Raw genomic sequence first — 15,060 nt, forward strand, 5'->3', positions numbered from 1 at the left:
CTGTTCTCTGTGGTTCTAGATCAGGGCTCATGGTTCTGTGTTCTAACCCTCTTCTCTGTGGTTCTAGATCAGGGCTCAGGGTTCTGTGTAACAGGGAAGATCGAGGCGGGCTACATTCAGACAGGAGACCGAGTACTGGCCATGCCCCCCAATGAGACATGCACTGTTAAAGGTACTGTCTGTCTCTCTGTGTCTGTATCTCTGTCTGTATCTCTGTGTATCTCTCTGTGTCTGTATCTCTCTGTGTCTGTTTCTGTGTGTCTGTATCTCTGTGTCTGTTTCTGTGTGTCTGTATCTCTGTGTCTGTATCTCTCTCTGTCTGTATCTCTCTGTGTCTGTATCTCTCTGTGTCTGTATCTCTGTGTCTGTATCTCTCTGTGTCTGTATCTCTCTGTGTCTGTATCTCTCTGTGTCTGTATCTCTCTGTGTCTGTATCTCTCTCTGTCTGTATCTCTCTGTGTCTGTATCTCTCTCTGTCTGTATCTCTCTGTGTCTGTATCTCTCTGTGTCTGTATCTATCTGTGTCTGTATCTCTCTGTGTCTGTATCTCTCTGTGTCTGTATCTCTCTGTGTCTGTATCTCTGCGTGTCTGTATCTCTCTGTGTCTGTATCTCTCTCTGTCTGTATCTCTCTGTGTCTGTATCTCTCTGTGTCTGTATCTCTCTGTGTCTGTATCTCTGTGTATCTCTCTGTGTCTGTATCTCTCTGTGTCTGTATCTCTCTGTGTCTGTCTCTCTCTGTGTCTGTATCTCTCTGTGTCTGTATCTCTCTGTGTCTGTCTCTCTCTGTGTCTGTATCTCTCTGTGTCTGTATCTCTCTGTGTCTGTATCTCTCTGTGTCTGTATCTCTGTGTATCTCTCTGTGTCTGTATCTCTCTGTGTCTGTATCTCTCTGTGTCTGTCTCTCTCTGTGTCTGTATCTCTCTGTGTCTGTTTCTGTGTGTCTGTCTCTCTGTGTCTGTATCTCTCTGTGTCTGTATCTCTGTGTATCTCTCTGTGTCTGTATCTCTCTGTGTCTGTCTCTCTGTGTCTGTTTCTGTGTGTCTGTCTCTCTGTGTCTGTTTCTGTGTGTCTGTCTCTCTGTGTCTATCTGTGTCTCTTTGTGTCTATGTCTCTCTGTGTCTCTGTCTCTACTCTGTGTCAATGTCCCTCTGTGTCTCTGTCTCTACTCTGTGTCTATGTTTCTCTGTCTCTATGTCTCTGTCTCTCTATGTCTCTGTGTCTGTCTCTCTGTGTCTATGTCTCTATGTGTCTCTGTCTCTACTCTGTGTCTATGTCTCTCTGTGTCTCTGTCTCTACTCTGTGTCTATGTTTATCTGTCTCTATGTCTCTGTCTCTCTATGTCTCTGTGTCTGTCTCTCTGTGTCAATGTCCCTCTGTGTCTCTGTCTCTACTCTGTGTCTATGTTTCTCTGTCTCTATGTCTCTGTCTCTCTATGTCTCTGTGTCTGTCTCTCTGTCTATGTCTCTCTGTGTCTCTGTCTCTACTCTGTGTCTATGTCTCTCTGTGTCTCTGTCTCTACTCTGTGTCTATGTCTCTCTGTCTCTCTATGTCTCTGTCCCTCTATGTCTCTGTGTCTGTCTCTCTGTGTCTATGTCTCTGTGTCTCTGTCTCTACTCTGTGTCTATGTCTCTCTGTCTCTCTATGTCTCTGTCCCTCTATGTCTCTGTGTCTATGTCTCTCTGTGTCTATGTCTCTCTGTGTCTCTGTCTCTACTCTGTCTCTCGGTCTCTCTATGTATCTGTCGCTCTATGTCTCTGTCTTTGTTTCTCTGTGTCTCTGTCTCTCTGTGTCTATGTCTCTCTGTGTGTGTGTTTCTCAATGTCTAATACACCAGTGCCACCTTGTGGACATACAACACATCTTTGTCTCTCTCACTCTGTCTCTCTCTGTGTCTCTGTGTCTCTCTGTGTCTCTGTCTCTCTCACTCTGTCTCTCTCTGTGTGTCTGTCTCTCTTCTCTTTCTCTCTGTGTGTCGCTCTCTCTCTGTGTGTGTCTCTCTGTGTGTCTCTCTCGTCTCTTTCTCTGTGTGTTTTTCTCTCTCTCTCTCGCTCTGTCTCTCTCTCTCGCTCTGTGTCTCTGTCTCTCTCTCTCTCGCTCTGTGTGTCTCTCTCTCACTGTCTCTCTCTTTGTGTCTCTGGCTCTCTTTCTCCCCCTCTCTCTCCCTCTATCTCTGTCTCTCGCTCTCTCTCTCTCTCCCTCTCTGTGTCTCTCTCTCTCGCTCTGTGTCTCTGGCTCTCTTTCTCCCCCTCTATCTCTGTCTCTCTCTCCCTCTCTGTGTCTCTCTGTGTCTCTCTCTCCCCCTCTCTGTGTCGCTCTCTCTCTCGCTCTATGTGTCTCTCTCTGTCTCTCTCCCTATCTGTCTGTCTCTGTATTGTCTCTGTGTAGGTATCTCTCTCCACGATGATCCTCTGGACTGGGCAGCAGCAGGAGATCATGTTAGTCTGACCGTCACTGGCATGGACATCATCAAGATTAAGTTAGTATATAACCTAACCTCTAACCCCTAACCTCTAACCCAAACCCACTGGCATGGACAGCATCTAGATTAAGTTAGTATATAACCTAACCCCTAACCTCTAACCCAAACCCACTGGCATGGACAGCATCTAGATTAAGTTAGTATATAACCTAACCCCTAACCTCTAACCCCTAACCCAAACCCACTGGCATGGGCAGCATCTAGATTAAGTATAGAACCTAACCTCTAACCCCTAACCTCTAACCCAAACCCACTGGCATGGGCATTATCTAGATTAAGTTAGTATATAACCTAACCTCTAACCCCTAACCTCTAACCCAAACCCACTGGCATGGACAGCATCTAGATTAAGTTAGTATATAACCTAACCCCTAACCTCTAACCCCTAACCTCTAACCCAAACCCACTGGCATGGACATTATCTAGATTAAGTTAGTATATAACCTAACCCCTAACCTCTAACCCCTAACCCAAACCCACTGGCATGGACATTATCTAGATTAAGTTAGTATATAACCTAACCCCTAACCTCTAACCCCTAACCCAAACCCACTGGCATGGGCAGCATCTAGATTAAGTATAGAACCTAACCCCTAACCCCTAACCTCTAACCTATATATATATATATATATATATATATATATATATATATATATATATACACTGCTCAAAAAAATAAAGGGAACACTAAAATAACACATCCTAGATCTGAATGAATGAAATATTCTTATTAAATACTTTTGTCTTTACATAGTTGAATGTGCTGACAACAAAATCACACAAAAATTATCAATGGAAATCAAATGTATCAACCCATGGAGGTCTGGATTTGGAGTCACACTCAAAATTAAAGTGGAAAACCACACTACAGGCTGATCCAACTTTGATGTAATGTCCTTAAAACAACTCAAAATGAGGCTCAGTAGTGTGTGTGGCCTCCACGTGCCTGTATGACCTCCCTACAACGCCTGGGCATGCTCCTGATGAGGTGGCGGATGGTCTCCTGAGGGATCTCCTCCCAGACCTGGACTAAAGCATCCGCCAACTCCTGGACAGTCTGTGGTGCAACGTGGCGTTGGTGGATGGAGCGAGACATGATGTCCCAGATGTGCTCAATTGGATTCAGGTCTGGGGAACGGGCCGGCCAGTCCATAGCATCAATGCCTTCCTCTTGCAGGAACTGCTGACACACTCCAGCCACATGAGGTCTAGCATTGTCTTGCATTAGGAGGAACCCAGGGCCAACCGCACCAGCTTATGGTCTCACAAGGGGTCTGAGGATCTCATCTCGGTACCTAATGGCAGTCAGGCTACCTCTGGCGAGCACATGGAGGGCTGTGCGGCCCCCCAAAGAAATGCCACCCCACCCCACACCATGACTGACCCACTGTCAAACCGGTCATGCTGGAGGATGTTGCAGGCAGCAGAACGTTCTCCACGGCGTCTCCAGACTGTCACGTGTGCTCAGTGTGAACCTGCTTGCATCTGTGAAGAGCACAGGGCACCAGTGGCGAATTTGCCAATCTTGGTGTTCTCTGGCAAATGCCAAACGTCCTGCACGGTGTTGGGCTGTAAGCACAACCCCCACCTGTGGACGTTGGGCCCTCATACCACCCTCATGGAGTCTGTTTCTGACCGTTTGAGCAGACACATGCACATTTGTGGCCTGCTGGAGGTCATTTTTCAGGGCTCTGGCAGTGCTCCTCCTGCTCCTCCTTGCACAAAGGCGGAGGTAGCGGTCCTGCTGCTGGGTTGTTGCCCTCCTACGGCCTCCTCCACGTCTCCTGATGTACAGGCCTGTCTCCTGGTAGCGCCTCCATGCTCTGGACACTACGCTGACAGACACAGCAAACCTTCTTGCCACATCTCACATTGATGTGTCATCCTGGATGAGCTGCACTACCTAAGCCACTTGTGTGGGTTGTAGACTCCGTCTCATGCTACCACTAGAGTGAAAGCACCGCAAAAGTGACCAAAACATCAGCCAGGAAGCATAGGAACTGAGAAGTGGTCTGTGGTCCCCACCTGCAGAACCACTCCTTTATTGGGGGTGTCTTGCTAATTGCCTATAATTTCCACCTGTTGTCTATTCCATTTGCACAACAGCATGTGAAATGTATTGTCAATCAGTGTTGCTTCCTAAGTGGACAGTTTGATTTCACAGAAGTGTGATTGACTTGGAGTTACATTGTGTTGTTTAAGTGTTCCCATTATTTTTTTGAGCAGTGTATATAACATAAACGCTATCCTTAACACATGACCTCTAACCTTAACACGTGACCTCTAACCTTAACACGTGACCTCTAACCTTAACACGTGACCTCTAACCTTAACACGTGACCTCTAACCTTAACACGTGACCTCTAACCTTAACACGTGATCTCTAACCTTAACACGTGACCTCTAACCCAAACCCACTGGCATGGGCAGCATCTAGATTAAGTATAGAACCTAAACCCTAACCTTAACCTCTAACCCTGCCCCACTGATCATCATCAAGATCAAGTGAGTATACAGCCCTAACCTCTAACCCCTGACCTCTAACCCTGCCCCACTGGTCATCATCAAGATCAAGTGAGTATACAGCCCTAACCTCTAACCCCTGACCTCTAATCAGATCAAGTGAGTGTAATTCTTTTATCTGTGTTTCTATCCCTGTAATGTTTGATCTGCGTGGCTGTATGAACTCTACAAGGTGTCTACAGCGTTCCACAGGGATACTGGCCCTTGTTGACTCTAATGCTTCCCACAGTTGTGTCTAGTTGGCTGAATGTCCTTTGGGTGGTGGACCATTCTGGATACACACAGAGAAACTGTTGATTGTGAAAAACCCAGTAGCGTTGCAGTTCTTGACACAAACCGGTGCACTTGACGCCTACTACCATACCCTGTTCAAAGGCACTTAAATATTTAGTCTTGTCCATTCACCCTCTGAATGGCACAGACACAATCCATGTCTCAAGGCTTAAAAATAATTATTGAAACTGCCTCCTCCCCTTCATCTTTAACCTGACTCCTCCCCTTCATCTTTAACCCGTCTCCTCCCCTTCATCTACACTGATTGAAGTGGATTTAACAGGTGACATCAATAAGGGATCACAGCTTTCACCTGGATTCACCTGGTCTGGTAATGTCATGGAAAGAGCAGGTGGTCCTAATGTTTTGTCCACTCTGTCTATAATCTCTCCTCCAGTGTGGGCTGTGTGTTCTGTGATATTAAGGAGCCAATCAGAGCGTGTTCCCGCTTCAGGGCCAGAGTCCTGCTCTTCAACATAGAGGTCCCCATCACACAGGGCTTCCCCGTGAGTACACACACAAACAATCTGTGTTCCGTGGGTGGTTCTAAGTAGATTTAAGAATATTGTCTGTGTGGTTCAAAGTGTGTGAAGTGTGTGGTTCTAAGTATGTGGTTCTAAGTGTGTGGTTCAGTGTGGTTCAGTGTGTGGTTCTAAGTATGTGGTTCTAAGTGTGTGAAGTATGTGGTTGTAAGTGTGTGGTTCAGTGTGTGAAGTGTGTGGTTCTAAGTATGTGGTTCTAAGTGTGTGGTTCAGTGTGTGAAGTATGTGGTTCTAAGTGTGTGGTTCAGTGTGTGAAGTGTGTGGTTCTAAGTATGTGGTTCTAAGTGTGTGGTTCAGTGTGTGAAGTGTGTGGTTCTAAGTATGTGGTTCTAAGTGTGTGAAGTGTGTGGTTCTAAGTATGTGGTTCTAAGTGTGTGGTTGAGTGTGTGAAGTGTGGGGTTCTAAGTGTGTGTTCTGTGCGTAGGTTGTGTTGCACTACCAGACGATCAGTGAACCGGCCACCATTAGGAAGCTGGTCAGCGTTCTGCACAAGAGCAGCGGGGAGGTGCTCAAGAAGAAACCCAAGTGAGTATCACTTCCGGCGCCGACAGAGATGGCCGCCTCGCTTCGCGTTCCTAGGAAACCTAGGAAACTATGCAGTTTTTTGTTTTTTTACGTGTTATTTCTTACATTAGTACCCCAGGTCATCTTAGGTTTCATTACATACAGTCGAGAAGAACTACTGAATATAAGATCAGCATCAACTCACCATCAGTACGACCAAGAATATGTTTTTCGCGACGCGGATCCTGTGTTCTGCCTTACAAACAGGACAACGGAGTGGATCCTATGCAGCGACCCAAAAAAACGACTCCGAAAGAGAGGGAAACGAGGCGGTCTTCTGGTCAGACTCCGGAGACGGGCACAGCGCGCACCACTCCCTAGCATTCTTCTTGCCAATGTCCAGTCTCTTGACAACAAGGTTGATGAAATCCGAGCAAGGGTAGCATTCCAGAGGGACATCAGAGACTGTAACGTTCTTTGCTTCACGGAAACGTGGCTTACTGGAGAGACGCTATCCGAAGCGGTGCAGCCAACAGGTTTCTCCACGCATCGCGCAGACAGGAAAAAACATCTTTCTGGTAAAAAGAGGGGCGGGGGCGTATGCCTTATGACTAACGTGACATGGTGTGATGAAAGAAACATACAGGAACTCAAATCCTTCTGTTCACCTGATTTAGAATTCCTCACAATCAAATGTAGACCGCATTATCTACCAAGAGAATTCTCTTCGATTATAATCACAGCCGTATATATCCCCCCCCAAGCAGACACATCGATGGCTCTGAACGAACTTTATTTAACTCTCTGCAAACTGGAAACAATTTATCCGGAGGCTGCATTCATTGTAGCTGGGGATTTTAACAAGGCTAATCTGAAAACAAGACTCCCCAAATTTTATCAGCATATCGATTGCGCAACCAGGGGAGGAAAGACCTTGGACCATTGTTACTCTAACTTCCGCGACGCATATAAGGCCCTGCCCCGCCCCCCTTTCGGAAAAGCTGACCACGACTCCATTTTGTTGATCCCTGCCTACAGACAGAAACTAAAACAAGAGGCTCCCACGCTGAGGTCTGTCCAACGCTGGTCCGACCAAGCTGACTCCACACTCCAAGACTGCTTCCATCACGTGGACTGGGAGATGTTTCGTATTGCGTCAGATAACAACATTGACGAATACGCTGATTCGGTGTGCGAGTTCATTAGAACGTGCGTTGAAGATGTCGTTCCCATAGCAACGATTAAAACATTCCCTAACCAGAAACCGTGGATTGATGGCAGCATTCGTGTGAAACTGAAAGCGCGAACCACTGCTTTTAATCAGGGCAAGGTGTCTGGTAACATGACCGAATACAAACAGTGCAGCTATTCCCTCCGCAAGGCTATCAAACAAGCTAAGCGCCAGTACAGAGACAAAGTAGAATCTCAATTCAACGGCTCAGACACAAGAGGCATGTGGCAGGGTCTACAGTCAATCACGGACTACAGGAAGAAACCCAGCCCAGTCACGGACCAGGATGTCTTGCTCCCAGGCAGACTAAATAACTTTTTTGCCCGCTTTGAGGACAATACAGTGCCACTGACACGGCCTGCAACGAAAACATGCGGTCTCTCCTTCACTGCAGCCGAGGTGAGTAAGACATTTAAACGTGTTAACCCTCGCAAGGCTGCAGGCCCAGATGGCATCCCCAGCCGCGCCCTCAGAGCATGCGCAGACCAGCTGGCCGGTGTGTTTACGGACATATTCAATCAATCCCTATACCAGTCTGCTGTTCCCACATGCTTCAAGAGGGCCACCATTGTTCCTGTTCCCAAGAAAGCTAAGGTAACTGAGCTAAATGACTACCGCCCCGTAGCACTCACATCCGTCATCATGAAGTGCTTTGAGAGACTAGTCAAGGACCATATCACCTCCACCCTACCTGACACCCTAGACCCACTCCAATTTGCTTACCGCCCAAATAGGTCCACAGACGATGCAATCTCAACCACACTGCACACTGCCCTAACCCATCTGGACAAGAGGAATACCTATGTGAGAATGCTGTTCATCGACTACAGCTCGGCATTCAACACCATAGTACCCTCCAAGCTCGTCATCAAGCTCGAGACCCTGGGTCTCGACCCCGCCCTGTGCAACTGGGTACTGGACTTCCTGACGGGCCGCCCCCAGGTGGTGAGGGTAGGCAACAACATCTCCTCCCCGCTGATCCTCAACACTGGGGCCCCACAAGGTTGCGTTCTGAGCCCTCTCCTGTACTCCCTGTTCACCCACGACTGCGTGGCCACGCACGCCTCCAACTCAATCATCAAGTTTGCGGACGACACAACAGTGGTAGGCTTGATTACCAACAACGATGAGACGGCCTACAGGGAGGAGGTGAGGGCCCTCGGAGTGTGGTGTCAGGAAAACAACCTCACACTCAACGTCAACAAAACTAAAGAGATGATTGTGGACTTCAGGAAACAGCAGAGGGAACACCCCCCTATCCACATCGATGGAACAGTAGTGGAGAGGGTAGCAAGTTTTAAGTTCCTCGGCATACACATCACAGACAAACTGAATTGGTCCACTCACACAGACAGCATCGTGAAGAAGGCGCAGCAGCGCCTCTTCAACCTCAGGAGGCTGAAGAAATTCGGCTTGTCACCAAAAGCACTCACAAACTTCTACAGATGCACAATCGAGAGCATCCTGGCGGGCTGTATCACCGCCTGGTATGGCAACTGCACCGCCCTCAACCGTAAGGCTCTCCAGAGGGTAGTGAGGTCTGCACAACGCATCACCGGGGGCAAACTACCTGCCCTCCAGGACACCTACACCACCCGATGTCACAGGAAGGCCATAAAGATCATCAAGGACATCAACCACCCGAGCCACTGCCTGTTCACCCCGCTATCATCCAGAAGGCGAGGTCAGTACAGGTGCATCAAAGCTGGGACCGAGAGACTGAAAAACAGCTTCTATCTCAAGGCCATCAGACTGTTAAACAGCCACCACTAACACTGAGTGGCTGCTGCCAACACACTGACACTGACTCAACTCCAGCCACTTTAATAATGGGAATTGATGGGAAATGATGTAAATATATCACTAGCCACTTTAAACAATGCTACCTTATATAAATGTTACTTACCCTACATTATTCATCTCATATGCATACGTATATACTGTACTCTATATCATCGACGGTATCCTTATGTAATACATGTATCACTAGCCACTTTATACTATACTATGCCACTTTGTTTACATACTCATCTCATTTGTACATACTGTACCCGATACCATCTACTGTATCTTGCCTATGCTGCTCTGTACCATCACTCATTCATATATCCTTATGTACATATTCTTTATCCCCTTACACTGTGTACAAGACAGTAGTTTTGGAATTGTTAGTTAGATTACTTGTTATTACTGCATTGTCGGAACTAGAAGCACAAGCATTTCGCTACACTCGCATTAACATCTGCTAACCATGTGTATGTGACAAATAAAATTTGATTTGATTTGATTTGATTTGAAGGTGAAGTCTTCCTAGATGATGAAGCTGCTTCAAGCTGAGGGACCATAGAAGAAGAGAAGTTTTGGCCTCGCTTATCACGCGGTTTTGTTTTGCTGAGGAAGTCGGCCCGATATCCCTACGTCTGATTCTACCTTTTTATGTCAATGCAGTTCTGTAGTCTCAGGATCAAGGATCAACTCTGCCGAAATAATGTCTTCAGTGTTGTGATGCAGTCAGTAAACATCGCATTAACATTGTGTATTTGGTTGGGTTGTAAACGGGAACGTGTATTCATACCGAACTGTTCGGTACGAGGGACCTCGGTTCTGTCCTCACTGTGGAACCCGAATGAATTCCTTAAATAGATATTTATCAAATGAAAACACAATGCCTACAGGCTACAGCCGAAGCTACATACTGAGCTGAAAATGTTACAGACTATTCTGTTCTACAACTAGAGCCTACGTACACGTTATAGAGATTCTAATCTTAATTGGCACATTTCAAACAATCCTTTTGTGAAGTACAGGCAGGAACTAGTTCTGTAAAATGGCGGGGTCGATTAAACCAGAATCGGAGGATCCATCGTTATAATCTGTAGTTTGGGAACATGTTGAGGTCACAGTAGAGATGGACAAGAGTGGTGGATAATGCGTGAGCGGTATGTCGTCGCCACGCTCAACGAGAATAGCTGCTGCCATCACTTCATCACCCCAGTATATCGACGGAAACACACAGAAACAACACAACCGTCCCTTGGCAGCTGATTCTGACCGGGCCAAAGAAGGAGAGATAGATACGTAGGCTTTGTTTTTATTTTTTACTGTCTTGTTTATAGCCGCTCCCATTCTCAGTGGTTGAGGATAGTTTAGGTTTCAGCACCTCGTCCAATTTCTCGAGCCACGTTGCGAACTCTTGAACCCATTTCAGTAAACGGGTAGTACCCGATCAGTGCAGTCGGAAAGTATTCAGACCCCTTCCCCTTTAACACATTTTGTTGCACAACTCTAAAATGGGTTTGTTCCTCTCATCAAAATACCTCATAATGATTCATCGAAAACAGGTTTTTACAAAATTTAGCAAATTTATAAAAAATAAGAATCAGAAGCTTATTTACATAAGTATTCAGACCCTTTGCTATGAGACTCAAAATTCCGTTGATCATCGCTGAGATGTTTCTACAACTTGATTGGAGTCCAACTGAGGTAAATTCAATTGATTGGATATGGTTTTGAAAAGCACACATCTGTCACTATAAGGTCCCACAGTTGACAGTGCATGTCAGAGTAAAAACCAAGCTATGATGTCAAAGGAATTGTCTTTAGAGCTCCAAGACAGGATTGTGTGGAGGCACATATCTGGGGAAGGGTACTAAAAAATGTCTTTATCATTGAAGGTCCCAAAGAACACAGTGGCCTCCATCATTCTTAAATGGAAGACGTTTGGAACCACCAAACTGAACAATCGGGGGAGAAGGGCCTTGGTCAGGGAGGTGACCGATGGTCACTCTGACAGAGCTCCGGAGTTCCTCTGTGGAGATGGGAGAACCTTCCAGATGGACAACCCATCTCTGCAGCACTCCACCAATCAGGCCTTTATGGTAAAGTGGCCAGACGGAAACCACTCCTCAGTTAAAGGCACATGACAGCCCACTTGGAGTTTGCCAAAAGGCACCTAAAGGACTCTCCGACCATGAGAAACAAGAGTCTCTGTTCTGATGAAACCAAGATTGAACTCTTTGGCCTGAATGCCAAGTGTCATGTCTGGAGGAAACCTGGCACCATCTCTACGGTGAAGCATGGTGGTGGCAGCATCATACTGTGGGGATGTCTTTTAGCGGCAGGGACTGGGAGACTAGTCAGGATCGAGGGAAAGATGAACAGAACAAAGTACAGAGAGATCCTTGATGAAAACCTGCTCCAGAGTGCTCAGGACCTCTGACTGGGGTGAAGGTTCACCTTCCAAAAGGACTATGATCCTAAGCACACAGCCAAGACAACTCAGGAGTAGTTTTGGGACAAGTCTCTGAATGTCCTTGAGTGGCCCAACCAGAGCCCGGGCTTGAACCCGATCTTACAACTCTGGAGAGACCTGAAAATAGCTGTGCAGCGACGCTCCCCATCGAATCTGACAGAGCTTGAGAGGATCTGCAGAGAAAAATGGTAGAAACTCCCCAAATACAGGTGTGCCAAGCTTGTAGCGTCAAACCCAAGAAGACTCGAGGCTGTAATCGCTGCCAAAGGTGCTTCAACAAAGTACTGAGTAAAGGGTCTGAATACTTATTTAAATGTGATATTTCATTTGGGTTTTTTTGTGTACATTTGCAAAAATGTCTAAAAAAAACCTGTTTTTGCTTTGTTTATGAGTAGAGTTAATGAAGAAAAATAAATGGAATCCATTTCAGAATAAGGCTGTACCTTAAAACAATTTGTAAAAAGTCAAGGGGTCTGAATACTTTCTGAATGCACTGTACAGTATCCAAAGCCGAGCTATTCAATGAGTTAGCCACCCACAATGAGTTAGCCACCCACAATGAGTTAGCCACCCACAATGAGTTAGCCACCCACAATGAGTTAGCCACCCACAATGAGTTAGCCACCCACAATGTGTTAGCCACCCACAATGAGTTAGCCACCCACAATGAGTTAGCCACCCACAATGTGTTAGCCACCCACAATGAGTTAGCCACCCACAATGAGTTAGCCACCCACAATGTGTTAGCCACCCACAATGAGTTAGCCACCCACAATGTGTTAGCCACCCACAATGTGTTAACCACCCACAATGAGTTAGCCACCCACAATGAGTTAGCCACCCACAATGAGTTAGCCACCCACAATGTGTTAGCCACCCACAATGAGTTAGCCACCCTGTGTTGCCCTTCAGAAAGAAGTCACACCCTTTGACCTCTTCTACATGGTGTTGTGTTACTGAATTTAAAATGGAGATGGTTTGTGTCACTGGCCTCTACACACAATACCCTATAATGTATTCATTTAAATGAAAAGCTGAGTCAATAAGTATTCAACCCCTTTGTTATGACAAGCTCAGCATCTAAGAATGAACATGATTTCTGAATGACTACCTCGTCTCTGTACACCACACATACTAAGGTCCCTCGGTTGAGCAGTGGATTTCAAACACAAAGTCAACCTCAAAGACCAGGGAGGTTTTCCAATGCCTCACAAAGCAGGGCAGCTATTGGTGAAAGAGTGAAAAGAAGGAAGCCTGTACAGAATAAAAACATATTCCAAAACATGCATCCTGTTTGCAACAAGGCACTAAATTAATACTGAAAAAAATGTGGCAAAGCAATTCACTTTTTTTTCCGGGAATAGAAAGTATGTTTGGGACAAATTCAATAGAACACATTACTGAGTACAACTCTTCATATTTTCAAGCATAGTGATGGCTGCATCATGTTATGGGTATGTGTGTGATTGTTAAGGACGGGAGTTTTTCAGGATTAAAAAATAAACAGAATGGCGCTAAGCACAGGCAAAATCCTAGAGGAAAACCCTGGTTCGGTCTGCTTTCCAACAGACACGAGGAGATGAATTCAATCTATTTCAATGGCCCTCCAACTGGTAGTACTAGTGGGGAAAACATGAGCTCCCATCATCCTTGAGCTCCCACTTCTTCTACATGGTGACCTCTGTGACCTACTAAGGTAATGGCCTCTATAACGACTTCAAAACGGGTAAATTCCCACATGGTCACGAACGCAGCATCCGAGTGGAAACTTGACCCAACGTAACAATCCTGTCACAACAGACAATTGGAACAGGAACATTGTGAATGTTATTTAATTTTCCCGATGTACCAAAGCCGATCCGTGAGCCCCAAAACGTCAATACGTACCGAATCATGGGTTTGGTGAACCGTTACACCCTTTTAGTGTTGGGAAAGAATGTGAATGTTGTATAAACGTTTGTTTAATGTTGTGTAGGTGTCTGGGTAAGGGTATGAACGCGATGGTGGAGATCCAGACCCAGAGGCCCGTGGCGTTGGAGCTCTATAAGGACTTCAAGGAGCTGGGACGCTTCATGCTGAGATACGTAGGGTCAACCATCGCTGCCGGGGTCGTCACCGAGGTAACCAGGCTCCGGCCTTCTCCTCTTCCTACCTGAGGAAAATATATCTACATTGTAGGCTTTTGTCTCAAACGGCAACCTATTCCCTGTATAGTGTCAGAGACCTATGGGCCCTGGTCAAAATTAGTGTACTATATAGGGAATAGGGCTCTGGTCTATAGTAGTGTACTATATAGGGAATAGGGCTCTGGTCTAAAGTAGTGTACTATATAGGGAATAGGGCTCTGGTCTAAAGTAGTGTACTATATAGGGAATAGGGCTCTGGTCTATAGTAGTGCACTATGTAGGGAATAGGGCTCTGGTCTATAGTAGTGCACTATATAGGGAATAGGGCCCCATTTGGGATAGAACCCTAATGTTCTATCTGAGCAGACAGAACAGACCAAACCTGCTGGAGTTACAGGCAGTTCACCTGCCTGTTGTGAAGGATATGGTTTCCGTAAACTTTAGAGATCAAGATTTGAACCTATTCTTGGTTTTGTGTATTTTCTCTGCAGATCAAAGAATGACGAGCGGTCTGATCCAGCTGGATCAAGTCAGAACTGGACCCAGAGACTGCATGACAGACGGCTAGCTGCAGACTGACAGACAGACAGACAAAGTGCAATTCCTTCAGAGATTGACAGAAGTGTCATTCACAGACTGAGTGTTCACATCCATCCCTCTATCTATCTATCCATCCCTCTATCTATCTATCCATCCAGAAGTTATCGAACAAGATGAAGTAAACGATGAACCAATAAAAGATCAATTCCAGCTGTTTTTTATCTCGATATCAAATCATTTCTGGGTAACAATGAAGTATCTTACTTTGATTGTTTTTCAATTAAAATGGTCAACAAAAAAAAAACATACATTTGCTTCATAGCAAATAGTAATTTCTGTCTGGAAGTCGTGTGAGTGGGGGAGGGGGAAACTGAACACTTAGCTGTTATTGGCAGAGAGGTTTGGAACTCTTTCTTATTGGTCTATTAACTAATTTACCCAAAACTCTGTCCTATCAAAACGGTCAGAATTTTCAGGCAGTCTTTTCAAACTTCTCTTTTCACAGTGTTATTCTAACCTCATGGTATATAAATACTGTATATATTAAACACAGGAAAATCGTGTTTTTGACTACATTGGGCCTAGGGC

The 15,060-nt window shown here is 45.8% G+C and overlaps 1 protein-coding gene across 2 annotated transcripts in view; it reads left to right on the forward strand.

Moving 5' to 3' along the window:
• LOC110532856 (HBS1-like protein) overlaps positions 1-14,682 on the forward strand; it is a 100,456-nt gene extending 85,774 nt beyond the window's left edge. For both annotated transcript variants that reach the window (XM_090183076.1, XM_090183077.1), the window contains exons 13-18: positions 68-172; positions 2,388-2,478; positions 5,675-5,783; positions 6,244-6,344; positions 13,782-13,926; positions 14,424-14,682. In XM_090183076.1, coding sequence (XP_090039202.1) covers positions 68-172; positions 2,388-2,478; positions 5,675-5,783; positions 6,244-6,344; positions 13,782-13,926; positions 14,424-14,435 — 563 coding nt within the window. In that variant the 3' untranslated portion in view covers positions 14,436-14,682. The remainder of the gene's footprint in view (positions 1-67; positions 173-2,387; positions 2,479-5,674; positions 5,784-6,243; positions 6,345-13,781; positions 13,927-14,423) is intronic.
• The last annotated feature ends 378 nt before the right edge of the window (positions 14,683-15,060 follow it).

The sequence above is a fragment of the Oncorhynchus mykiss genome, chromosome 8 (genome assembly GCF_057628025.1).
Source record: "Oncorhynchus mykiss isolate SJ-2025 chromosome 8, ASM5762802v1, whole genome shotgun sequence".
NCBI lineage: Eukaryota > Metazoa > Chordata > Actinopteri > Salmoniformes > Salmonidae > Oncorhynchus > Oncorhynchus mykiss.